Here is a 26,324-nt window from a genome sequence, read left to right on the forward strand (position 1 = left end):
GATTGGTTGCTAGGGGCAACTGAGCCAGTTTCACTTAATACCATGTTTGATAAATCTCCCCCATAATGTGTAAATAAAACGCCCCAATAGAGATTCATATTACCCCCTTTTCCAAAATTCAAAAAAAAAAAAAAAAAAAACATTAAAAAAAGCATATTACATATCGTAGCATGCGGAAATATCCAATCTATTAAACTATAACAATATTGTTCCCGCAAGGTGAACAGCGTAAATGAATAAATTTTTCTCTTACACCAATATCATAGCAAAAAAAAATAAAATAGAGATCATGGCGCAAAAAATGACACCCCGACCAGCCTTGTAGGTGAAGGGGGGGAAAAAAAAAACGCTATGGCTTTTAGAAAGCGAGGGGGAACATTGCATTAATTTGACCCGGATATCCGGGCAATGACCTCTGTCATGAAGGGGTTAATGAAAAAAAAAAAATTTTTTTTTTTTTTTTTACACTGTCACTGAGGGACTTCTGTGATCCCAGCACTGATCTCTCACTGCTGAAGCCCATAGTAAACTATGGCAGAGACAGAATCAGCACCATAGCATCACTAAGGCCTGGCTCAGCCGGAAGCATTGCAGGGGGGTTGAGACCTGGCCACTAGACCACCAGGTGAGGAGTTTTTAAGCCATTTAAATGCCGCTGTCAGTTTTAACAAGTGCTGTGCTGTGATCTGCACTCCCCTAATGGCGCAATGAACGGGTTAAGGGGGGGGGGGTAGTTTTCCCAATCCATTCCCCTCTGCTAACCAAAGTGACAAGATGATTCACACAGTGCCTAGTCCAATCCCGATTCTCACCACCCTATGACCAGAAGTTGCTTTCTTTATGTTACACTATGGGATTCACATTGGGTGCTTCATAGCGTTATGTAAATAAAATGGCACCTGGTTCACACAGCCAGCGCTGTGGAAGTCAACTAGTCAGTCTGTAAAGCAGCAGGGACTAGAAAAAGCATCATATCGAGGAAAGCTATCCAGTAAGAGGGGGTTATGTTTACCCTCACCATGCTATTGGCAGAAGAGGAGGGGGGGGGGGGGGGGGGGGGGGGGGGGGGGGGGGGGGGGGGGGGGGGGGGGGGGAAAACTAGATTAGGTCTTCAATAGTACAAATTAGGAACATACAATAAATTCATTGTCTGAGGAATATCCGACATGATGAAGACAAAAAGGAACTTGATACCAATTCAATAGCCTAGAAGTAAACTCACAAATTTGGGTATAGCACTGCAAAAAAAAAAGAAAAGACGCCATATTGATGAAAATTGTGCTTCCTGTTAGAAATGCCAAAAACATGTACAAAACCCAAATTTCCTCAATGATTTGGTTTTTCAAAACCAATCTTCTTCTCAAACTGTTGTTAATTCAACAATTCATCTACGATCGGGACAGCACAATCTGAGTTCCATTGTGACCAAGACGACAGCAATGCCATTGGGTTTCCGCAGGTCATTGCTTTCTTGATCCATGCATGTGAATGTACGTAGCTCAGCATGAATACAGCTGCGTATAGTGTCTTCATCCCAATACATTTCATTTCATGGAACCCATGAAAGACGCAAAGTCAAGATCCAAAATAGAGTTCAAACATTCGCCCTGCTGCATGTCAAAAATCCCATTCATTAGTGCACTGTCCAGCCTTTCCGCATTCTCATTTCCACTTGTCTCCTCACTGGGTCCAGTGGCCATGAGTCTAGTAATCGATTCGGGATAAGCCATAAGGGTACTCTGGCTGGATCCGCTCTCATGAAGACCTTGCGAAAGAACACTTGAAGACTGAGATTCACTGAGAAGTTGCCCAAAATCACTATTGTCAATAGAACTCAGACTTGCACAATGAGTATCGGGGTCATTCTGCAGCATGTTCACTAGATCAAGATTTCCATCATCTGTAAAGGATGGATAGCCTAAAATAGAGTCCATGCGTTCATCTACTGATGCTGCGGGCTGTGTGACGGCAGGTACGGAGAATCCCAAGTTGCTAAAATCATTAGCATTGACGGTGAAGAGGGGAGTAACAGAATTGGCGGTGTCAGCTTTTATCATAGGAATCGAGTATTGAGAGACTTGCGAAGCCATCTGCATAGACATCGGAGGCGCTCTCTGAATAGGCGTGGGTAAAGGTTCTGAGGAAAAGAACAGAGTCATTACCTTGGAATGGAGTTAAAATTAAAAGTTTGCTAGAGAGGCAGGGAGGGGGCAGGTGTGGCCGCATGAAGCAGAATTATTATTTTTTAAATGTGACGCTGACATAGGTTTCACTTTGTGCGCACGGAGGGGCTCTGGTGCACACAGGATTTATGTACAGGCATCGCCCCTCTACATAAATCCTCAGAGCCTCGGCACTGCAGGGATATTTTTAAGCCCAGCGGACTTAATAAATGTCCCCCATAGTGTTATATAGCTAATTGTGGGTTTACACAAAGAGATTTATCTGACAGATTTTTGAAGCCAAAGCCAGGAACAGACTAAAAACAGAGACAGGTCATAAAGGAAAGACTGAGCTTTCACTCCTTTCAGATCCATTTCTGGCTTTGACTTCCAAAATCTGTCAGATAAATCTGTCTGTGTGAAGACACCATAAGAATAGTTGATGTTTAAAGCTTAGCCTCCCAATCCTCCTAGACTGGACTCTGAGCATATCCAGAACACAATGCCATTTAGTTTAATAGGGCAGCTTTTGTTTATTTCTAGGTATGTCCATGGTGTTGCTATACATAGGACCAAAACACAACGTGAACCAAAATCATATATACCTGTCTTTGTAATGCTCCGCACGGGAACAGCAATTCTCCGTTGGTTTTTTACTTCAGCCCCTATAAAGCAAAAATCAATGTCATGCTCCACCAAAAAGTACCAACACAGAACAAACAAACAACATAATATTTCGTATTACAAGTTTCCAAAAGGTAAGCAGAACAGCCAGATATTAAGCTGGGGAGTGGGGTAGGTTATATGGTCTGATGGTTCCCAAAGCTGTCTACCATTAAAGAGTCACGTCAAAGATAGGTCAAAAGTTTTGATCGGTACGGGTCTGAGACCCTGATCAATCAAGAGAATGAGAAGTCTGCGCTTAGCACGGTCCTCTCCCAGCTATGTATCACCTAATTTAAGTCTATGGAGCCGGATTCTTCTACTGGAACAGAGTAGGAAGCGGACTGCGCTGCAGCGTGGTCTTCTCCCGGCTCGTTCTCCCGATTGGTATGGGTCTGAACACTAAGATCCAGACCGATCAAAACTTTTCACATGTGTCTCTGGCATACCATAAGACAGTGATGGCTAACCTTGACACGCTAGCTGTTGTAAAACTACAATCCCCATCATGCCTAAACAACCAAAGATATGGCTTAGGCTGCCCAGGTATGATGGAAATTGTAGTTTTGCAACAGCTGGAGTGTCAAGGTTAGCCATCACTGCCATAAGAAGAAAGGTCCAACAGCAGCACTGGTCACAAATGTGTGAAGGTAATCTTGTCGTGGTATAGATGAAACACACGTCAGAGGGCCTCTGTCAGCACTTGACAAAGGGGAACCTCCACGAAACGTAGCGTGTGTATCTACATCATCTGCTTCTCCGGGAGGGTGAGAGCCTCTGAGGACAGAGATTTGAAGAGCACCGCGGCATGAAAACCAGCGTCTACTCGTCCTCAGCACTGTGGTGACATATTTTGTATTCTTTCTGGATGTTATGTCCCATGCTTTGATTTTGACTATAAAGAAGAAAGTTTTTGCAACTACAAGTTGTCCTGTCTCGTGGTTTTGGATATTTGTTGGAGTATATACCAAGGTTAGTGACTTGGTTGGGGACCAAGTCACACAGCGCGGTTAAGCACCAGACTGTATATTGTATATTGAATTTTTATTCAAGCATCATACAGACTGGCAACATTTCGACCCAATTGGGTCCTTCTGAAGCTCGAAACGTTGCCACTGTGTATGATGCCTGAATAAAAATTCACCACATGTTCATTATTGGATGCTGTCGAATCAAGTTCTTCTGTGATGTGTCTCGGATATGTCAACATTTTTTTTTTTTTTTTTTTTTTTTTAAATGATGCATAAAACTTGTGTATCAGCAACACCACCATTAACACGATGATGGTAGTAATTGTACAAGCTTACCGGCAAAAGGGCTTTTTTTCACAATATGCTTGAAACTTTCCAAAGTTCTTTTTCTTTTTTCATCAATATGATGAAGATCACCTAGAGAATAAAAAAAAGAACATTACTATAACCTTGGGCGCTACAGTTTCCCTGAAACATATGGGGTTACCCAGCATTAATAAAACACTACACTTTCTTGCAAAAACAGCACCACCTGTCCTCAGGTTGACTTCAACTGAGCTGCAAAACCAAACCCAAACTGAAGAGTAGTGCTGTTTCTGGCCATGTTTTTTCCTTTAAGGGGTTGTCTAGGTTTAGAACATTGACAGGAAAGGCCATCAATAACAGATCAATAGCGTGCTGTTCAGGAAGCCACTGCTCCAGCACCCATACACAGCGAACAGTGCCAAAAGCATGGTGTAGTGGTGTCTGGGGTTACTGCAGCTCAGCTCTCATTCAGTTCAATAGGAGTTGGGCTGCAGTGACCCATGTCACCACAACACAGTAGATGACACATGGCTTCCGACAACATCCACCATTTATTAGTGCTCATGCATCAACTCCCATGAACAGTTGATCCTGTAGATAGACTATCAATGTTATAAACCCAGACAACCCCTTTAAGTGTTTTACATTACCCAACAAAACATTTGTGGTGAACACTCCCCATGCGCCCGTAAGTTAGTTGATCTATCACATGGCCTGCAGTGGATAAAGTACTTGTAACATGTGCTTAGATAATTTCTGCTAGAACTGTACTTCTGTTCCAACCTTGAACTTTCTATATGTATATTTTAATATTAAAGTTAGTTGGCTGAGCTGAGAGTGCAAGTAACGACACCTGACAGAGCAATCACCGTCTACTGGTTCGGGTCCTGGTGAACAGGGGTGGCGGCGTGAGCCAAGAAAGTAATTACAAGTACCCCCCTTCCCAACAGGTAATATAGAGAGATTTTTAGCTCTTAGTTTAAGGACCACTGCTTTTAGAGCAGAGCGGTTGTTGGTAACCTACTCAAAGAGCTGTCAACTATGGGAGGGAAAAGGTGGCATATCAGGAGGAGAAAAGGTTTGGTAAATGTTTTTGTAAAAATATATAACTTCATGAGTCCTAGATGTTTTACTACTTCAGTTGAGATGGAAATACCCCTTTAATTGAATTACGGACCTTAGAAGGTGCTGTGGCTTTTTTGTCTTCTGGTTGTTAGATTTATCATTTAGGTTTTATTTGTGTTTGTCAGGACAGTGACCATCTCGAATGTGAGCCGACGTACCTTCATACGGTAGATACTGGAATTCCATAGGTTCGCTCACTTCCTTGTCAGATGGCCTTCTCAACTGCATCTGGACTTTCACAGGCTGGCGGATTTCTGCGTCCTGGTAGGGGGGTGTCCTGAAGACTATGGCCACCTGTCTGTGAACATCTGCTTGTGAGAATGACCCCCGTGCTTCCCAATTTCCATGTACAAACACAACCTCGATGTCTTCTAGGAAGGTAAAAATGTTAAAGTTATTTTCCTTTATTGTTTTTTCTAAATTACACTTTGCATTCCAGGCAAATTTCTTAAAAAAATAAATAAATAAAAGAATTAAGGCATTAAAAAATATATACCTTGATTATAATGTAGTTACCGTATTATTCAGGCACCATTTTTGGCAAGAGAATCTTGCTTCAAAGTCTGTAACTTAAAGACCATAGTTTGGGGAACCTGGTTTTGCTATATCCCCTTGGCAGCTTCCTTAAAGGGGTTATCTGGACAAAAACATGGTGGCTTTTCTTTAGAAACAGCGCTACTCTTGGCCTCAGGTTGGGAGTGGGTTTTGCAGCTCACTTCCATTGAAGTAAATGGAGCTGAATTGTAACACCACACACACACACACAACCTGAGGATAGGGTTGGCGCTGTGTTTACAAGAAAGTAGCTGTGCTTTTCCTAAGCCTGGGTAACCTCTTTAATAATAGAGCACAGCACTTATAAAGCGCTGTACCTCACCAATCTCAGAACTGTGCACATAGCGGCATACCATCAATATTTTTGACCTTTTAGTAACCCCTGTACTAATAGGTTCTGGTCTAATATTGGGGCCCGCCACCTGTATTTCACATCTTTTTATTTTTAGCTAAATTGTTTTAAACAGAATTTAGAGATATGCTTTAGAGCAAGCTCCATGGGCATAGGCCCAGTAGTCTAGATAAGAGACCCGATTAATTTGTATAGGAAAGGCTTCTTAGCATGCTCTGTGACCTGTACAAAGATCATTGTATAGGTAGGGGCTATTTTAATATATATACTGGTGCTATATACTGGATATATACTTATACACACACGTGTGACACATTTCATACCCGTGCTGACCTGACAGGTTGGCGCTCGTTTGCTTCTCTGAACCGCCCGTGTAATAGGGGCCTTAAGGGTGCCTTTACACAGAGATTTATCTGACAGATTTTTTTTTAAGCCAAAGCCAGGACCAGACTGTAAACGGAAAACAGGTCGCCTCCTCAAATCCCTACACTAAAGACATCTGTAAGTAGGATAAAGGATGCAGATTCCAAATTTACTATTTGTAGCTTTCTATTCCTTTGTATTTCACTGTTGTAAGACTAAAAACTGGGCATGCTGATGCATAGAGAGGACTACTTAGCTCAAGAATATAATGAAGAGGACTACTTAGCGTACATTTACACAGAAAGATTATCTGCCAAAGATTTGAAGCCAAAGCCAGGAATGGATTGGGAAATAGGAGAAATCTCAGGCTTTAAAGGGAACCAATCACTGGAAAAAAGCATATAGAGCTTTTGAAATGTGCTGTTAGAGCACACAGCACACTTGCCACACGTGTTTTCATAGCCTCCGTGCCTTCCCGAAGTAAGCCGCAAAGTAACTTTATAAAACTGGCGCCCTGTATGCTAATTACCTAAGGTAGTCACCTGGGCGGTGTTCGGCTGGCAGGTAGTCACGGTCCCCTGGCCGTTCTTCCGCTGTAATCACGCCCCTCTGGGCGTGATTCAAATGGCAGAGTAGCTGTGGCGTCACTCGGGAGCGCACCGTGCCCGAGGTCGGCGCGCTTACGTACTGATGCCGGACGCCGCCGCGCATGCACAGTGCAGTCGCTTCCATTCCGGCTGGACTGCGCCTGTGCAGAATAGCCTCGAACTTCGGCTCACAGGCTATTCTGCACAGGCACAGTACAGCCGGAATGGAAGCGGCTGCACTGCGCATGCGCGGCGGCGGCCAGCATCAGAATGTCACAGCTACTCGGCCATTTGAATCACGCCCAGAGGGGTGTGATTACAGCGGAACAACGCCCAGGGGACCATGACTACCTGCTAGCCGCACACCGCCCAGATGACTACCTCAGGTAATTAGCATACGGGGCATCAGTTTTATAAAGTTACTTTGCGGCTTACACGGGGAAGGCACGGAGGCTATGAAAACACGTGTGGCAAGTGTGCTGTGTGCTCTAACAGCACATTTCAAAAGCTCTATATGCGTTTTTCCGGTGATTGGTTCCCTTTAATTTATGACCTGATCTCTGTTTATAGTCTGTTTTTGGCTTTGACTTTAAATCTTTGGCAGAGAAGCCCAAGCCAGGAATGGATTTGAGAAGAGGAGAAATCACAGTCTTTACTTCATAACCTGTTCTCTGTTTATAGTCTGTTCCTGGTTTTGGCTTCAAAGATCTGTCAGATAAATCTGTCTGTGTAAAGGCACCATTAGACTCATTCATTTGTGGGCTTATAGCAAAGGGATGCAAGAACATAGAAAGATAAAAAATTGCAGATATAGAATCATTGTTGTATACTCTACTGATGTATAATCTACTGATAACTCAAGATTTGTGGGTGTTTTGGAGGTGACAGAGTCCCTTTAAAGAGGCACTGTCATGAAAAAAAAAAACTTTTGACAGGTATCCCTGATATGAAGGGTTTTTTTTTTTGCCATGACAGACGCACTTTAACCCCTTAGCGCCCCATGACGTATCTGGTACATCATGGTGACGCTGGGGGAGTTCAGAGAGGGGTGGGGAGCGACTTTGTCAGCCGGTGGGACATCCGTTCTTCTGGCTGGGCCGGGCCTCAGCGTCGCAGTGACGCTGATCTCGGCTCGGCAATATACTGCTCTCGTCTGCAGCAGGCCAGAGCAATATATAACTGATCTTATGGATTATTGCTGTGTATATACACAGCATTGATCTCTATGAGAGATCGGTGCCATGTATATACAAGTCCCCCAGGGGGACTTCTAGTTGATGTAAAAAAAAAAAAAAAATTTTTTTTTTTTTTTATTTTATTAATAACACCTCCCTCCCCCAATAAAAGTCCAAATCACCCCCCTTTTCCCATTTTATAAATATAAATAAATAAACAAATAAACATCTTTGGTATCACTGCATGTGTAATCGGCTGAACTATTAAATTATCACATTCCCGATCTCTCACGGTAAACAGTGTAAACGCAAAAAAAATTCCAAAGTGCAAAATTGCACATTTTTGGTCGAACAACATCCAGAAAAAAATGTAATAAAAAGCGATCAAAAAGTCGTATATGTGCAAACAAGAAAGCAAAAGAACAAAAAGAAAAATTGGCTTTGACCTTAAGGGGTTAAAAAGGTACAATAAAAAAAAAAAAAAAAAAATTAAGAATATATGAATACACTATACCTTTTTGCACTTTATCGCATAGTAAAAATATCTCATCGCCTCCCAAGCAACTTCCGGAATTCTTGTTTACTCTACAGATCTTCAGCTCAGCAGTGTTAGGAGCTCCTAGAGTATAATGTAAGAAACATGCTAAAGTAAAGAATGGGTATACAAAAGTACATGACTCACTATATCAACTACAGTTAAAGGTGTATTCCAGAGTTTGAGGGGGAAGCTTGGAAACAATTACACACAAAGCAACACTAAGGCCATCTTCACACAATGTATGTTTAGCATAAATCACGGCTGTTGTTGCAATTTGCAACAACGGCCGTAATTTATGCTAAACATATGTTGCATTGGAATGAATGGAATCCCGGTCTGAGCATATACATATAGTATACGCTCCGGCCGGCATTCCATCCGGCCACGCAAAAAAATGACATGTTAGTTTCCGGCCGCACGCTCCATTGTGTGTAACACTGAATTGGAATGCAATTCAAGAGAAATTAAGATCGGGCGGTACTGGAGTACTGGCCGGGATGATCTTCTCTGACACCAGCCGTTCTGTAACCCGACCAGGTCACAGAACGGCCGGTCTCATACCATGTGTGAACATGGCCTAAAACTGCATACTAGAGGTGAGCGCAACTCAAGCATGCTTGGGTCCATCCGAGCCCGAGTGTTCGATATTTGATTACCGGTGGCTAAAGAAGAAGTTGCATGCAGCCATAGGCTGTATCCATGTTTTTCCAGGACTCTCTAGGGCTGCATCCAAATTCTTTTATGTAAAAATGACAGCAGTCTTTCATAACAACGACCACCATTGGGCAAACAAAGAACATTATTTGCGCAATCACGGCCGTTGTAATGAAAGACAGCGGTCATTTTTATACAGTGTGAACCCAGCCTAAAGAGGTTATCAAGGATCAGGAAAACATAACTACTTTCACAGTCAGAAACACCACAATTATAGCGAACGGAACTGAGCAATGTTGTAATACCACACACACAACCTGAGGACACGGGTTTGGCACTATTTTTGCAAGAAAGTTTTTAATCCTGAAAAACCACTACAAGAGTGGCTGGTTTAAGATCCTTTTGAAAGGAATATATATAAAAAAAAAATAGGCTTGTCTATCGCTGAATCATCCATGTAGGAGAAATGAAGCATTCCAAATTCAATAATAAATGTTGGAGGTCATTAAAGAGGACCTGTCACCCCCCGTGCCGGGGTGACAGGCTCCCGACCCCAGCTAGATCCCCTTATACAGACCTCATCTGGCCGAGTCCCACTCCCGGAGCCGATCCCGGGATGGAGATATCCCGGTCAGAAGCCGGCGCGCGCGCTGTGGGGAGAGGTCCGGCGTCCATAGAGAATGAATGGAGCCGTGTGCGCGCTGCAGAGATGAGTCCGGCTCCATTTATTCTCTATGGACGCCGGACCTCTCCCCAGAGGACCTCTTCTGACCGAGATATCTCCGTCCCGGGACCGGCTCCTGGAGCGGGACTCGACCAGATGAGGTCTGTATAAGGGGATCTAGCTGGGGGTCGGGAGCCTGTCACCCCGGCACAGGGGGTGACAGGTCTCCTTTAACTTCCTGCTATTCAGAAGCATACATAACTGCATCTGATAACCCTTTCAGTTTCAATAATTAAACTCGCAAAAGCTGCATATTCCTTACATGAGGAAGCCTTACAAGGTCCTTGACAAAGAAAAAAAAAAAAAAGTTTACGGCTCAAAAAACATAGAAAAATTTGGTGTGTAAACATGGCCTTAGGAAAAAACTTAAAGAACTCGGTGGCTTTGGAGCTTCACTCTGCTCGGCTGACGTTAGAATTTCTTATAATAGTAAAATAAATTTACATGTGAAGGTAGGGAAGGGTTTGGGCATAACAAAATAAATAATTCCCATGTGTCTCTCTCTGACAAGGCCATGTGAAAATCCACATATTGTTATTCTGTGTTGGAACAAAATGTCGGATTATCAGACTCTCTGAATTACTAGATGCCAGAAATGAAGAAATTTCCCAGGATATAATCGTTATAATCGGCAACTTACTGTTATCGTAAATGGGATGAGAAACCACAAACGGAAGTGGAACCAGCCCTCCAGACTGATCACGAATGTAAACTTGAAAGCAAAGGCAGACTGTATTCAAGTCATAGTCCGACTTCAGATCTTCAGCAGGGACTATAAACAAAAAAAAAATTAATAAATAAAAAATATACTAAAAAAAATAAATAAGAGTAAAACAAAATAGAATTACAATGAAGTCAAATTAAATAGAATCATGGCAAAAATACTTGGTGCAATTATCCCTTACCATTAAAGGGATTGTTATTTGTCCGAATTCGTTGTGCGATGGCATCGTCCACCTCCCTCTTTTTTACACACTGAATGCCCAAATTCTGAAAACTGATTAAAATACATTAATATATGAGAAAACAGAACTTTTTTTAATGTTACAATATAGACCAGAATGTTTTTAAAGTGGTCCAGAGAATTTTTTTTTTTTTAAATTAAATCAACTGGGTGTCAGAAAGTTTTAAAGATTTGTAATTTACTTCTATTTAAAAAATCTCAGCCTTTCAGTACTTAGCTGCTGTGTGTCCTCTCGGAAGTGGTGCATTCTTTCCAGTCTGACACACTGCTCTCTGCTGCCACCTCTGTTCATATCAGGAACTGTCCAGAGCAGCAGCAAATCCCCATAGAAAACCTCTCATGCTCTGGACAGTTCCATTCACAGACAGAGGAGGCAGCAGAAAGCAGTGTATCAGACTGGAAAGAATCCACCACCTCCTGCAGGGCATACAGCAGCTGATAAGTACTGGGAGAGTTGAGATTTTTAAATAGACGTAGTCTACAAATCCATATAAAACACCAGTCAAGAAAAGCTCCTTCACTGTGATGCTTAGCAAATAAGATACTACAATGGTGCAATCTCTACGTTTACTTTACTGTTAGACCCTTTTAGGGTACGTTCTAAAATTGGGAAACTATAAATAAATGCTTTGATCAATAACAACTCAGAATGTTAATAAATACCTGTGAATATTACGATCGGGTGACAGGTCCGCCTCATAATAACCATCTTTGCAATCCTTTCCCACAAGCTCATGAGGATGTGGTTTATAGGGTGCATCTTTTGTAACCAAAGATATCCTTATACGGGCTGGGCCTTGGTAATTGTTTACCTGTAGGTTAAAATTCAAAAGAAAAAAAAGTGCATACAATCTTTATTATTTGCCTGTACTTATGTAAACACATTCTAATGAGAATCTGTTGATCTATCTATCTATATCCAGCATAAAAAATGGGGAGTATTTAAGCTGATTTATAGCATTATAGGAAAAGATCAATACTCACCTTTGGCTTACGCAGAAGTTATTTCCCAAGAATACTAGAGAAAATGGATGTTTGTATGGTGGTCTAATTCAATGAATGAAGTACTTACAGTACAGTACCGTGTAGTATTGATAGGTAAAACAACGAAAACTAATATTTTAAGTAATAAATATACAACGTGTTTCAAGGGAAGAGATCCCTCTTCCTCAAGTCCTGACAAACATAAAAAAAAAAAATGTACAGGAAAGAACAGTGCCCCTACACAATAAGGAAATAGTTACAATAAAAAGGAAGAAATTATAATCATTACGGCAGACCCATATTTAATAACACAAATGTCCAATTATTATCTGAAAACCAAAGAACACGGCTTAAACACATTTAAAATTGGATTGGCTGTAAAGGTTTTAGTTTTTAGGGTGCGTTCACACAAAGGATCCGCAGCGGATTTCTCGCTGCGAATTCGCAGTGAGAGCCACTGCGGATTCCTGCCCTGTAAACTTATGGCAGACAAACTCACGCGGGATGCACATCCCGCTGTATGTCTGACGCACGCCCAGTTAACCCACCCGTAGCTGGAGCGTATACTTCACCTGGTCCCCGCTCCGGCTTGCTTCGGGGCTCCTGTTGCCTTCACGTCTCGCTCAGCCAATCAGTGTGCCGTGACTGGGCAGCGCACTGATTGGCCGAGCCGAACGTGTCGGGAGCCCAAAGGCAAGCCAGAGCGGGGAGCAGGTGAAATATATGCTCCGGCGGGGGATTAACTGGGCGGGCTGCGGACATACATACAGCGGGTCCGCTGCGGATCAGTTATGTGTGAACACACCCTTAAAGTGACTGTACCACCAGGCCCAGGCTGAAGCACTGGAGGCGGGCCAACCCACCCTTAGTGGGAAGAAACCCCAGCCCCTCCATGACGTGACTCCATTAGAATCAATGGAACCCTAGGGTTTCCCCCACTAAGGGTGGGTCGTCCCGCCTCCAGTGCTTCAGCCTGGGCCTGGTGGTACAGTCACTTTAAAGGGGATTATCAGGGATTATGAAAAGCATAGCTTTAAGATGGCCGAACATGGAGGAGCATGTGACCATGCACCGCCCTCTGTGTCCGTCACAGACATAAAGAGGCTCTGTGGTGGACATTGGGGATTGGGGCAAGGTAACATGCTTGTCAATGTTCAACCATCTTCTGGACAGAATCACCACAGAGCAGGACAGGAGGAGGGGAGTCGGATTTTATCTCTGAGACACACAGGGAGCTGCTGTCAGTAAGTGCAGTTTACTAATACTGTAAACTGAACAATTTAACCCCTTTAACAATCATAAATAGTACTGACCTTAATAGTGGGATGGGTTTTAGTCGTATCAGTACTTCGCTCTCCAGGAATGCTTCCCGCCGATCGTCCCTCGCACTTATACCGAAATCTCATACCACGTTGCTTTGGCTGTTCAATAATCTCCACATGCGGAAAGGAAGGAGTCACACTTTGGCCTGCAAATGCAGAATAAACAATTAAACAGGTAAAAAAAAAAAAAAAACAGAAGAAACACAGTAAACTTAGAAAGAAAAACAGTTAAAGGGAACCAATCACGCCGAAAATCGCCCTAATGATAAGGAAACGTGCTGGCATATCACCCAGCACACTTCCCAAACTACCCTCCGTGCCCCCCTCTATTAGACAGTATTCTTACTTTTTATGATGTCCCGCGCTGTATGTAAATGTCGGGCAAGTAGTCACGGTGGGCATATCTAGTCACGTTCCTGGGCGGTGGAATCGCTGTAATAATGCCCAAAGGAACGTGATTGAAAGACCTGCGTTGCGCGCTGCGGAGCAGCGAAGTCTTTAGCACGCCACGCATGCACTGTATGGCGGGAGAAGATGCTGATGTAATGCGCATGTCTGGCGTCCTGAAGACGTCGGCACGCCGCCGACATGGAACGCAGGCCCCGGGTGACATCAGTGGTAGGGATGGTCCGAACCTGCCGAGGTTCGGGTTCGTATGAACCCGAACGCTCGGCAGCAGATTCCCGCTGTCTGGCCGCTCCGTGGAGCGGGCGGATACAGCGGGAGTAACGCCTGGAAAACTGGGATACAGCCTATGGCTGTATCCCAGTTTTCCAGGCGGTACTCCCGCTGGATCCGCCCGCTCCATGGAGCGGGCAGACAGAAGTTCATTACCGAGGGTTCGGGTTCGTACAAACCCGAACCGAACTCGGTTCGGACCATCCCTAGTCGGTGGAATGCAGGTCTTTCAATCACGCCCCGCTAGGCCTGATTACAGCGATTCTAACCGCCCAGGACCATGACTAAATACACCCAGGACCGTGACTAGATACACCCATGGTGACTACTTGCCTGGCATTTACATACAGTGCGGGACATCATAAAAGTAAGAATACGGTCTAATAGAGTAATAGAGGGGGGCACGGAGGGTACAGGGGCATGTTTGGGAAGTGTGCTGGGTGATGTGATCACCCAGCACATTTCCTTATCATTAGGGCGATTTTCGGCGTGATTGGTTCCCTTTAAAGATGAACGATATTGACTTACTTGACACAATCCAGTCTTTTGTAAAAGAATTTAACAGATCTAAAAAAGAAGGGGGGAAAAAAAAAAAAAAAAAAAGTGAAAACCACTGACTTACAGTGAACTGAATGACAGACTCTCATGGAAATACAAAGTTTCAACAGGTCACATACACAGTCATGTTGTCCAGGACAAAACTTAAATTTTTTCATTCACATGAACTTTATAATTGTGAGTTATAACCAGCAGCGCCTGATCCGACTGACTGCAGGAGCTGGACTCATGTACTCAGTCCATTCAGGGAGTCTTAGCCCTGACCCAACACAATAAAAAAAAAAAAAACGTGTTTTTGCTTTATAAGACATATAAAAGGCACCCCTGGTTTAGACAAATTAAAACAGAAAAAAAATATGCTATTTAAATTTCCCTGGGACTCTATGGCTGCATCAATATATATATATATACACACACACACACACCTCCCTCTGTTATATCACACCCACCCACCTCTGCTATATCATACAACCACCCACCTCTGCTATATCACACACACCACTCTGCTATAACATACAGCCACCTCTGCTATATCACACACACCACTCTGCTATAACATACACCCACCTCTGCTATATCATATACACACACACCCGTCTGCTATATTATACACTGACAGGCACACAAACAAATTTGTATACAAATTGTAAGGACCTTCAGTGATTAGTCAGTGACATCACTACAGGTCCTTTAGCTCCGGTCAGATCCCCAGGGTTATTACATGCAGGAAGGTGATGCACATCACCTCCAGATTCCTCTTCTCCCCACCACTCATCTCCCTGATCGCTGCCTGCCAGGAGGAGGGAGAGGGCTGTGCATTTTTTAGTGGCTGCACAGCTCATCCAGCCATAGGTCACAGCGCTCAGAATCAGCCCCGTACCCGACCATCAAGGAAAGAGTCAGGGTGGTCTAACTTAATTTAATTCAAAGGGATAGTCCAATCATTTTTAATTTTCTGGGGGACTCAAACATAACCGGTACCTTTTCATATTAATAGGAGAGGTATATAACAATTTCAAACGTGCATGCTTTACTCTCCATTTTCCACTACTACATCTCCAGGCTTTAGGTAGAATGTGGGATCACATAAGACCAGTGTATAGAATTTTATTGCAGGTATAAGAGCAGATAAGTGTGATATTCACAAGGTGGGCCATAAATCTAGGACATCTCACTTTTAGATTTCTTCCACTTATGGCTGTGTTGGGAACTGCAGGGCTGCTCTGGTCCAGTTACGCATCAGTAACACTGCTGCATGAAGCACCAGCATGTAACATGTTAGCATTAGAATAGACATTACACTTGGGGAAGCTGTCTGTGTCACTAGTGCTGTAGCCTCCCCTGATGTCTATATAATAGATGTTATTAGAATAGACATTACATTTGGAGAAGCGGTCTGTGTAGCAGAGTGAGTGGTGATTGACAGTTATTTCAGCTCGCCGTGCTGCATTAAAGGGGTTATCCAGCGCTACAAAAACATGGCCACTTTCCCCCTACTGTTGTCTATAGTTTGGGTGGGATTTTGAAACTCCGTTCCATTGAAGTAAATGGAGCTTAATTGCAACCCGCACCTGAACTGGAGACAACAGTAGGGGGAAAAGTGGCCATATTTTTGTAGCTCTGGATAACCCCTTTAAGTCACACCTACAGTGTTAGGCCTCATTCACACGACGCGTGCCGCGATGGCCGGAGCCCCCCTGCCACTGGGCAGCAGAGACAACTACTCGCAGATTCCGACCACGGACAATTTTACGGGATGTGTGAATGCAGCCTTAATGATACAGACAGCTTCCTCAAGTGCAATGGTAATATACATTAGAATGGACACTAGGGGAGGCTTAGCACCACTAGCGCTGCATGTAACAGTGCTGGGACCATGGCTTTAGCAGCCCTACTGTTCATGACAGCCACTGGTGGTAGAAGCGCCACTCAACAGCTGCCACTCACTGTAGAATGTAAATAAAGTATGTGTGTGTAAATAATATATCACACATATACAAATACACACTTTCTTTAATAGAAGATTAAAAGTTTTTTTTTTTCAAAATAGTAAAAAAAAAAAAAAAAAAAGAGAGAAATGAAAAAGATTGCCCAAAAACCCCTTTAATTCCTAGGTAAGAAGCCTAATCAAGTACATGTGGTTATTGTGGGGTTGATAGGTGTTTTATACAAGTTACATTTTCACAACCTCTTTAGGTTTAAAAAAATTTAAAAAAAATTGGCTTTCCGTTCAGAAGCTGAAAACCAGCGCTGACCTAGTCTTTGTTTCACACATAACCGTCCTCAAAGTTAAGGGTACGTCCACATGTACAGGATCTGCAGCAGATTTGATGGGGCAAATTTTATTTGCTTTGAATCTGCACCGTCAAATCTGCTGCGGATCCTGTACGTGTGAACGCACCCTAAGGCTATGTTCACACAACGTATATTCACAACGGCCATGATTATTACGAAAATAAACATTACCTTTCCTTCTATCGGATCCCGGACGGATGCGTTTTCACGTAGTATACGCTCCGGCCTGGGATCCCTAGCGGCGCCACAAACAACGGCCATGTCAGTTTTCAGTTTGTTTGAATAGCGGCCGTAGAAAACCATGTCAGTGCACACTGTGAACTGACGGCGTAGCATGCAGTGGAGAGTTCTGATGCGGGCGCGCATGGATCATAAAGATCATCCGGCCGGTACTGCAGTACCGGTCGTTCCGATACTCGGCCAGGTCACGTAACTGCCGGTCTCCTACTCAGGGAAAATGTATGCAAATGGGTAAGTAACTGGTTGTGTGATAGAAAACAGAGGGTGGTCATTGATGGAACATATTCAGACTGGGTTTAAGTTACTAGTGGGGTACCACAGGGGTCAGTGTTAGGTCCTCTTCTTTTTAATATTTTTATTAATGATTTTTGATTAATGATAGTAGAATCTCCATTTTTGCAGATGATACTAAACTGGGTAGAGTAATCAGCACAGAGGAGGATAATATCATATTACAGAGGGATTTGTAGAAGCTAGAGGCTTGGGCGGTGAAATGGCAAATTAAGTTTAATGTGGATAAATGTAAGCTTATGCATTTGGGCCGTAGAAATAACAAGTACAGTTATGTGCTAAATAATAAAACACTGGGTAAAACTACTTCCGAAAAGGACCTGGGGGTATTGGTGGACAGTAAACTCAACTTTAGTGATCAGTGCCAGGCAGCAGCTGCCAAGGCTAATAAAATAATGGGATGCATCAAAAGAGGTATAGATGCTGAAGATGAGAACATAGTTTTGCCTCTTTATAAATCACTGGTCAGACCACACATGGTATATACTGTGTACAGTTTTGGGCATCGGTATATAAGAAGGACACAGCTGAACTGGAGCGGGTGCAGAGGAGGGTGACAAAGGTCATTAAGGGAATAGGTGGGTTACAGTACCAGGACAGGTTATCAAGCTTGGGGTTATTTACGCTAGACAAAAGACGTCTTAGGGGCGATCTGATCACAATGTACAAATATATGAATGGACAGTACAGAGATCTTTGTAGTGGTCTTTTTACTCCTAGGTCTGTAACAATGACAAGGGGGCATCCTCTACATCTAGAGGAAAGAAGATTTCATCATCAGCATCGACGCGGGTTCTTTACTGTACGAGCGGTAAGACTGTGGAACTCTCTGCCACATGATGTTGTCATGGCCGATTCATTAAATAAGTTCAAGGGAGGCCTGGATGCTTTTCTAGAAAAATATAATATTACAAGTTATGGGCATTAGATTTACGGTGATACGTTGATCCAGGGATTATTCTGGTTGCCATTGGAGTCAGGAGGGAGTTTTCACCCTGTAGTGGGGTGGTTGTTGTCTGCCTCGTAGACACAGGAGGGTTGAACCTGATGGACTCTTGTCTTCTTTCAGCCTTATTTACTATGTTACAACATCATCACACACCGTTACAGGCATTCCACGTCCGTTCTCATTGACTTACATTGAGAATATTGATGAACGCTTGGCCAAGAGGTCCATAACACTAGCGCAATCTTTCCCCAGCTTTATCTTCTGATCAAATCGGGTCTCAGCGGCGAGACCCGCTGTGGTCAATAACTTTTGACATGTGTCATGAAATTTTTAGTGACAATTTAATTTATATACACACTATACACTTTTAAGGTCATTTAGAACACAAGGAGTAAGTCATAAAAACAAACCCCCAAAAAAATTTCCAAAATTTCTGTTTAATGACTCCTTCAACAAAGAAGAAAATGAAGAGATTTTCAATACACTATAAGGCACCTTTAAATGGGTTATCCAGATATTCGTTGCAAGTATACAGAAAACAATAAAGAAGCTATACATACCTCTCCGCACTCCCCCGATGTCCTCCTACGGGTCTCAGGTGTCCCCCACCAAAAAATCCCACCGCCACTTCCAAGACAGATTCGTCTTGGGGGTGACAGCCCACTGACTAAAACGGGACTGCGCCACAGCCAGTGATTGGCTGAGCAAGCTGTCACCGCCGGGACAAATCCGATAGAGACAGGACTCTTCAGTGGGGACACCGGAGACCCGTAGGAGGACATCAGGGGATCAGAGAGGAAAGATGTGAGCCGGAGACAGATTTCTTCCGGCAGCGCCATTGTATCAAAGTATCCTGCTACCCACTAAAAGATGATAGTTACACTTTAAGCTCTGGAAGTCACCTCTGCATGGGGTCACAATTCTTGCTACACCCCCTCATAAATTCCTTAAAATGGGTATCTAACATAGTTATACTTGTAGGACTATTAGAGATGTACATCTACACTATCTATCCAGAAGTCCGACCACTGCTTTTAGAGCAGAGTGGTGGTCGGTAAATTACACAACAAGCTATCAACAATAGAAAAAAAAAGAGTAGGATATCAGTAGGAGACAAGTTTGCAAAAATATTTAACATGACGAGTCCTACAAGATTGAGATGGGAATAGCCCCTTTCAGAGGGTGTAGTTACGAGAATAGGGTCACTTGTCAGGCGTTCCTGCTTTACTGCTATCTCATTGGTTGTGCATATGTGACATGGTGCCTTAGGACCATTACAGACCAACCTGCACTAAAAATGGTGTTCCTGGTCGCCTGTGGGGTGCTGCCCTACCCAAGAGAAAGTGTGTATATAAAAAAAATAAACACAACAAAACAAAAACTAACTTCTAAAAACTTTTTTTTTTTTATGTCGTCGTCTGTGTGGTAAAACTGTGACTTATTGTTATTCTGCAGATCAGCAAGATTATAGCGATATCCGGGTTATATAGTTTGTTAAAAAAAAAAAAAAAAAAAAAAAAAAAAAAAAATTTATTTTTATATAATACTTTCCTTTACCATATTCTGATGCCTATCACTTTTACTTTTCAGACTCTGGAGGTACATGAGGACACATTTCTTGCCCTATGACCAGTGATTTTTATTGGCACCATATTATGGTAGATCGGACTTTTTAAATCGATTTTATTTTATTTCTCCTGGCAGTAATTCTGGCAATGGGCATTTACATTTTAATTAAGGGGATTTTTTTTATGTTCGAGTTCCACTAGGGGACATGAAGAGGCAATTTGTTGCCACTTGTGTCACTCCCAGTCATCCTAGTCTGTACGCTCTCGCCAGCAGGTCTCCAATTCTGTAATTCTGTGGAATTAGTTGGTGCTATATAAATAAATATTATTATTATAATTTTTTGACTGCCTAAACTGTACCCGTCGCAAAAAAAACAACAAAAAACACTGACTGATAAACACTTCCGATATGTCTCAATTTTTTTTTTTTTTTTTTTGCTGACAGTGCCCATTTAAACAGTATACTGCAATACTATTGCAGTGTACTGTTAGATCAGTGATCTACTGCCGAGTCCCGCCGTGATCAGGAGATAAACCTGGGGAAAGAGCGAGGCAGCTGCGTGATCCATTCCCTGGCCAGCAATTAATTCCGACCACATGGTCTCTCATAGACTTACATGGTCTGAATTTACAGTTATGGAGATATGGCTGGGGAATAGATCATGCTGCTGCCGTGTCCTCTCCCCGCTTACATCCCCTGATCACAGTGGGTCTCAGAGGTGAGACTTGCATTGATCAAATTATATATATGTCACAATACTAGAACTCCCATCATGCCCTGATCGCTGCCGACAGATGTATTTTATTAGAGCCATAGGTTGGAAGAACACTGCCTTGGGTTGTTTTTGCCATCCAGATGTTATGCAGATACACATCTCAGCACACCCTGCAGGCTGTAATAGTAGTAGTAGTTTCACAGCATGATAAAACTCCAAAATTAGAGTCTACATCCAGGTACCTATACAAGAGGTTAGATACAGGTACAGTATATTTCACAAACATATATAAAGGGGCAGTATCCACAACCATGAAGCCAGAGTGCCTCTAAGAACACATCATCCTGCTGTAGTCCACTGCCAGTTGCTGGGATATATAGCAAAAGGATTCCTATTGGAAGCAGCAGCAACAACCCAACACTACACACACACACACACACACCACTACATAATATACCCAGTCACTATATACACAGCAGCACTACACTACATAATATACCCAGTCACTATATACACAGCAGCACTACACTACATAATATACCCAGTCACTATATACACAGCAGCACTACACTACATAATATACCCAGTCACTATATACACAGCAGCACTACACTACATAATATACCCAGTCACTATATACACAGCAGCACTACACTACATAATATACCCAGTCACTATATACACAGCAGCACTACACTACATAATATACCCAGTCACTATATACACAGCAGCACTACACTACATAATATACCCAGTCACTATATACACAGCAGCACTACACTACATAATATACCCAGTCACTATATACACAGCAGCACTACACTACATAATATACCCAGTCACTATATACACAGCAGCACTACACTACATAATATACCCAGTCACTATATACACAGCAGCACTACACTACATAATATACCCAGTCACTATATACACAGCAGCACTACACTACATAATATACCCAGTCACTATATACACAGCAGCACTACACTACATAATATACCCAGTCACTATATACACAGCAGCACTACACTACATAATATACCCAGTCACTATATACACAGCAGCACTACACTACATAATATACCCAGTCACTATATACACAGCAGCACTACACTACATAATATACCCAGTCACTATATACACAGCAGCACTACACTACATAATATACCCAGTCACTATATACACAGCAGCACTACACTACATAATATACCCAGTCACTATATACACAGCAGCACTACACTACATAATATACCCAGTCACTATATACACAGCAGCACTACACTACATAATATACCCAGTCACTATATACACAGCAGCACTACACTACATAATATACCCAGTCACTATATACACAGCAGCACTACACTACATAATATACCCAGTCACTATATACACAGCAGCACTACACTACATAATATACCCAGTCACTATATACACAGCAGCACTACACTACATAATATACCCAGTCACTATATACACAGCAGCACTACACTACATAATATACCCAGTCACTATATACACAGCAGCACTACACTACATAATATACCCAGTCACTATATACACAGCAGCACTACACTACATAATATACCCAGTCACTATATACACAGCACTACACTACATAATATACCCAGTCACAATATACACAGCACTACACTACATAATATACCCAGTCACAATATACACAGCACTACACTACATAATATACCCAGTCACTATATACACAGCACTACATAATATAACCAGTCACAATACTACATAATAAAGCAGGTGACTACATACACCATAACATATAACATGATGAAATACTTCCAGGTTACAGTCATAGCCCGCAGTCCGGGTCTTACTATAAGGATACTACTGTACAGCCGTCCTGCCCCACTTCCTGAATCCCTCTTACCGTCCATGTCTGGTACAGGCAGCCCCCCGAGGCCAGGCTAGTCAGCTGAATACCGAACGTCCTAAAACTTCCAGAACTAATAATTCTTATGGAAATCACTTCTCTTCCTCCACTCCAATTTTGCTACTTTTAGCCCACGCCCCCTTTCACGCACATTGACGGACAATCCCTTAAAATGCTGCGGAAATACCCAAATGACGTAATCGGTGGAACGCCCTGATAACTGCGCCTGCTCGTGTCCCACACGGCCCCGCCCACTTATCGGGCGGCAGCCAATCAGCAGCCGCTCCGCCGCATTCCCTCGCTGAGCGATTCAAACAAGTATGCGTGTTGCGGGAAGTCGCCAGGGATGGGAGGCAAGTTAACGCTCGTGGCCGAAAACGTAGAAAGAAAAAAAAAAAATGTTTGTTCCGTTCTAGTTTGGAAAAAAAAAAATATGTTCAGTAGGTGACGCGCTTATTATGGTGGCCATGTTTGTTTCACACACGCGTCCCTGGGTTTGCTTCTTTGCTACAAAACTATTGTGAAATGAGGCATGTTATCAGTGTGAAGCTGTGGTAAGAACAATATAGATGGGTGTCAAACTGGCGGCCTACAGCTGCTGCAAAACTACAATTCCCATCATGCCTGGACAGCCAAAGGCTGTCCAGGCATGATGGGAATTGTAGTTTTGCAACAGCTGGGGCCCCAAAGGGTCCCTATCCCTTATATACAGAGTCTAGGCTTCCCATAGGCCACACATTGGGCACAACACAGTCACTAATATGGCGCCCTATGGACTTATTGTACTGCAGTCACGCTATCAGCACTTCACAAAACTGCAGTCACACTATCAGCACTAGGAATTGCAGTGCTCTTATATACCATGTATTACGGTAATAGCCAGGACTAGTTAGTTCCAGGCTTCAGAATGTGCCAGGAAGATCAGAGGGGAACATCTACATGTAAAGAATGTAAACTCTAAACCCCTTCAGGTCCATTCACCCACTGTTAACCCCTCCAGATCCACAACTGTTTAATTCCCCCACTGTTAACCCCTTCACATCTACTACAATCTAATTCATCCACTGTTAGCCCCTTTAGATCCACAACACTTTAATTCATCCAATTTTAACCCCTTCACATCCACCACAGTTTAATTCATATACTATTAACCCCTTCAGCTCTGGGATTATTTTATTTTTTCTATCTATATGTTGAACAATCCTAAAATTTTTATTTACATCCATAAGAAAATAAATGTGTTTTGCTTCATTCGTGCACTTATATCCACCTTAGGGACGCTTCACATGTACCGGATTCACAGCGGATTTCACGCTGAGAGTTTGCAGCAAAATTCACTGTGAATCCTTGTACTGTGAAGTTCAATGGGGTTACATACCTGCAGCGGAATTTTCATAAATTTAACACCCCCGCAGCCGGCCACCCGGAGCATACATTACCTGCTTGACACTGCGGCTGCATGTGAAGCTCCAGTCGGTCCCACTCAGCCGGTCAGTGCACGGCAGCAGTGATTGGCTGAGCGGGACCAACAGGAGCCAGACGCCTCTCATGCACGCGCAGTGCCGAGCAGGTGATGTATGCTCGGGGGGCCGGCTGCGGGGGTTAAAAGGGCCGGGTCATATACTCACAGCGGAATGAAAATTCTGCTGCAAGTATGTAACCCCATTGAACTTCACAGTACCAGGACTCGCAGCAAATTTCACTGCAGACTCAAATGCGTCATCGCGCACAGCAGACAATCACTGACGAAAGGGCGCTGTCCAACACCCTGTCAGTGATTGGCTGTCATGCATGGTGACACGAATGACGTTTTAACACAGTGCCAACAATGAAAAAGCCTTTGGTGGGATTCCCCCATGCTGTGGCGTGCTGGGAGCAATGGAAGGTAATAAAAGCATTGTTCTTTCGTTCTTATCTCCTTGCCGAGAGTATTCATTATTTTTAAGCTTGTCCTTTAATTCTTGCACTGTCAATATAAAAATCAAATTGTTATCCAATCACACTACCATATCCTAGTAGAACGCTTACTCTCGTACAGTTTCTGTGATTTTCAGACATTTTTACTGTAGGAATTTGGAGAAATGTGATGGGTAAGTGTCTATTTGGGGCTATATGTCGCATTATTTATATCCCAATAAAATCACGAAATCAAATTGTTATCCAATCACACTACCATATCCTAGTAGAACGCTTACTCTCGTACAGATTCTGTGATTTTCAGACATTTTTACTGTAGGAATTTGGAGTAATGTGATGGGAAAGTGTCTATTTGGGGCTATATGTCGCACACTTTGAAGTCCAATAAACTCACGAAATCAAATTGTTATCCAATCACACTACCATATCCTAGAAGATAGCTTACTCTCGTACAGATTCTGTGATTTTCAGACATTTTTACTGTAGGGATTTGGAGTAATGTGATGGGAAAGTGTCTATATGGGGCTATATGTCGCACTATTGGAAGTCCAATAAAATCACGAAATCAAATTGTTATCCAATCACACTACCATATCCTAGAAGAACGCTTACTCTTGTACAGATTCTGTGATTTTCAGACATTTTTACTGTAGGAATTTGGAGTAATGTGATGGGAAAGTGTCTATTTGGGGCCATATGTCACACTATTTGAAGCCCAATAAAATAACGAAATCAAATTGTTATCCAATCTCGTTACCATATCCTAGAAGAGCGCTTACTCTCGTACAGGTTCTGTGATTTTCAGACATTTTTACTGTAGGAATTTGGAATAATGTGATGGGAAAGTGTCTATTTGGGGCTATATGTCGCACACTTTGAAGTCCAATAAACTCACGAAATCAAATTGTTATCCAATCACACTACCATATCCTAGAAGAACGCTTACTCTCGTACAGATTCTGTGATTTTCAGACATTTTTACTGTAGGAATTTGGAGTAATGTGATGGGAAAGTGTCTATTTAAGGCTATATGTCGCACACTTTGAAGTCCAATAAAATCACAAAATCAAATTGTTATCCAATCACACTACCATATCCTAGAAGAACGCTTACTCTTGTACAGATTCTGTGATTTTCAGACATTTTTACTGTAGGAATTTGGAGTAATGTGATGGGAAAGTGTCTATATGGGGCTATATGTCGCACACTTTGAAGTCCAATAAAATCACGAAATCAAATTGTTATCCAATCTCGTTACCATATCCTAGAAGAACGCTTACTCTCGTACAGGTTCTGTGATTTTCAGACATTTTTACTGTAGGAATTTGGAATAATGTGATGGGAAAGTGTCTATTTGGGGCTATATGATGCACACTTTGAAGTCCAATAAAATCACGAAATCAAATTGTTATCCAATCACACTACCATATCCTAGAAGAACGCTTACTCTCGTACAGATTCTGTGATTTTCAGACATTTTTACTGTAGGGATTTGGAGTAATGTGATGGTAAAGTGTCTATATGTAGTGTCTATACTTTCCCATCACATTACTCCAAATTCCTACAGTAAAAATGTCTGAAAATCACAGAATCTGTACGAGAGTAAGCGTTCTTCTAGGATATGGTAGTGTGATTGGATAACAATTTGATTTCGTGATTTTATTGGGATACAAATAGTGCGACATATAGCCCCAAATAGACATTTCACCATCACATTACTCCAAATTCCTACAGTAAAAATGTCTGAAAATCACAGAATCTGTA

At 42.6% G+C, this 26,324-nt stretch overlaps 1 protein-coding gene across 2 annotated transcripts; it reads right to left on the reverse strand.

The window, feature by feature from the left end:
* Positions 1–1,266: 1,266 nt before the first annotated feature.
* Positions 1,267–22,806, reverse strand: RELA (RELA proto-oncogene, NF-kB subunit). 2 transcript variants are annotated; one of them, XM_069968146.1, is made up of 11 exons: positions 22,641–22,806; positions 14,652–14,690; positions 13,437–13,591; positions 11,803–11,951; positions 11,081–11,172; positions 10,816–10,947; positions 8,774–8,878; positions 5,386–5,595; positions 4,133–4,213; positions 2,768–2,827; positions 1,267–2,137 (listed from the first exon to the last, which is right to left on the reverse strand). In XM_069968146.1, exons 1-11 carry the CDS (start codon positions 22,645–22,647, stop codon positions 1,545–1,547), a joined length of 1,623 nt encoding a protein of 540 aa, XP_069824247.1. In that variant the 5' UTR covers positions 22,648–22,806; the 3' UTR covers positions 1,267–1,544. The 2 variants fall into 2 exon arrangements, with proteins under 2 accessions (XP_069824247.1, XP_069824246.1); XM_069968145.1 differs by having other exon boundaries at positions 5,386–5,598.
* Between the last annotated feature and the right edge of the window lie 3,518 nt (positions 22,807–26,324).

Source organism: Dendropsophus ebraccatus, chromosome 4 (assembly GCF_027789765.1).
Source record: "Dendropsophus ebraccatus isolate aDenEbr1 chromosome 4, aDenEbr1.pat, whole genome shotgun sequence".
Taxonomy (NCBI): Eukaryota; Metazoa; Chordata; class Amphibia; order Anura; family Hylidae; genus Dendropsophus; species Dendropsophus ebraccatus.

What these genes read in the sequence shown, in the direction of transcription:
- RELA (XM_069968145.1), bottom strand. An exon ending in AAAAGACTGGATTGTGTCAA is followed by an intron (nt 13,592 to 14,651) that starts GTAAGTCAATAT and finishes CTGCATTTGCAG; the next exon opens with GCCAAAGTGTGACTCCTTCC. An exon ending in GAAAAAAAGCCCTTTTGCCG is followed by an intron (nt 2,828 to 4,132) that starts GTAAGCTTGTAC and finishes TTTGCTTTATAG; the next exon opens with GGGCTGAAGTAAAAAACCAA.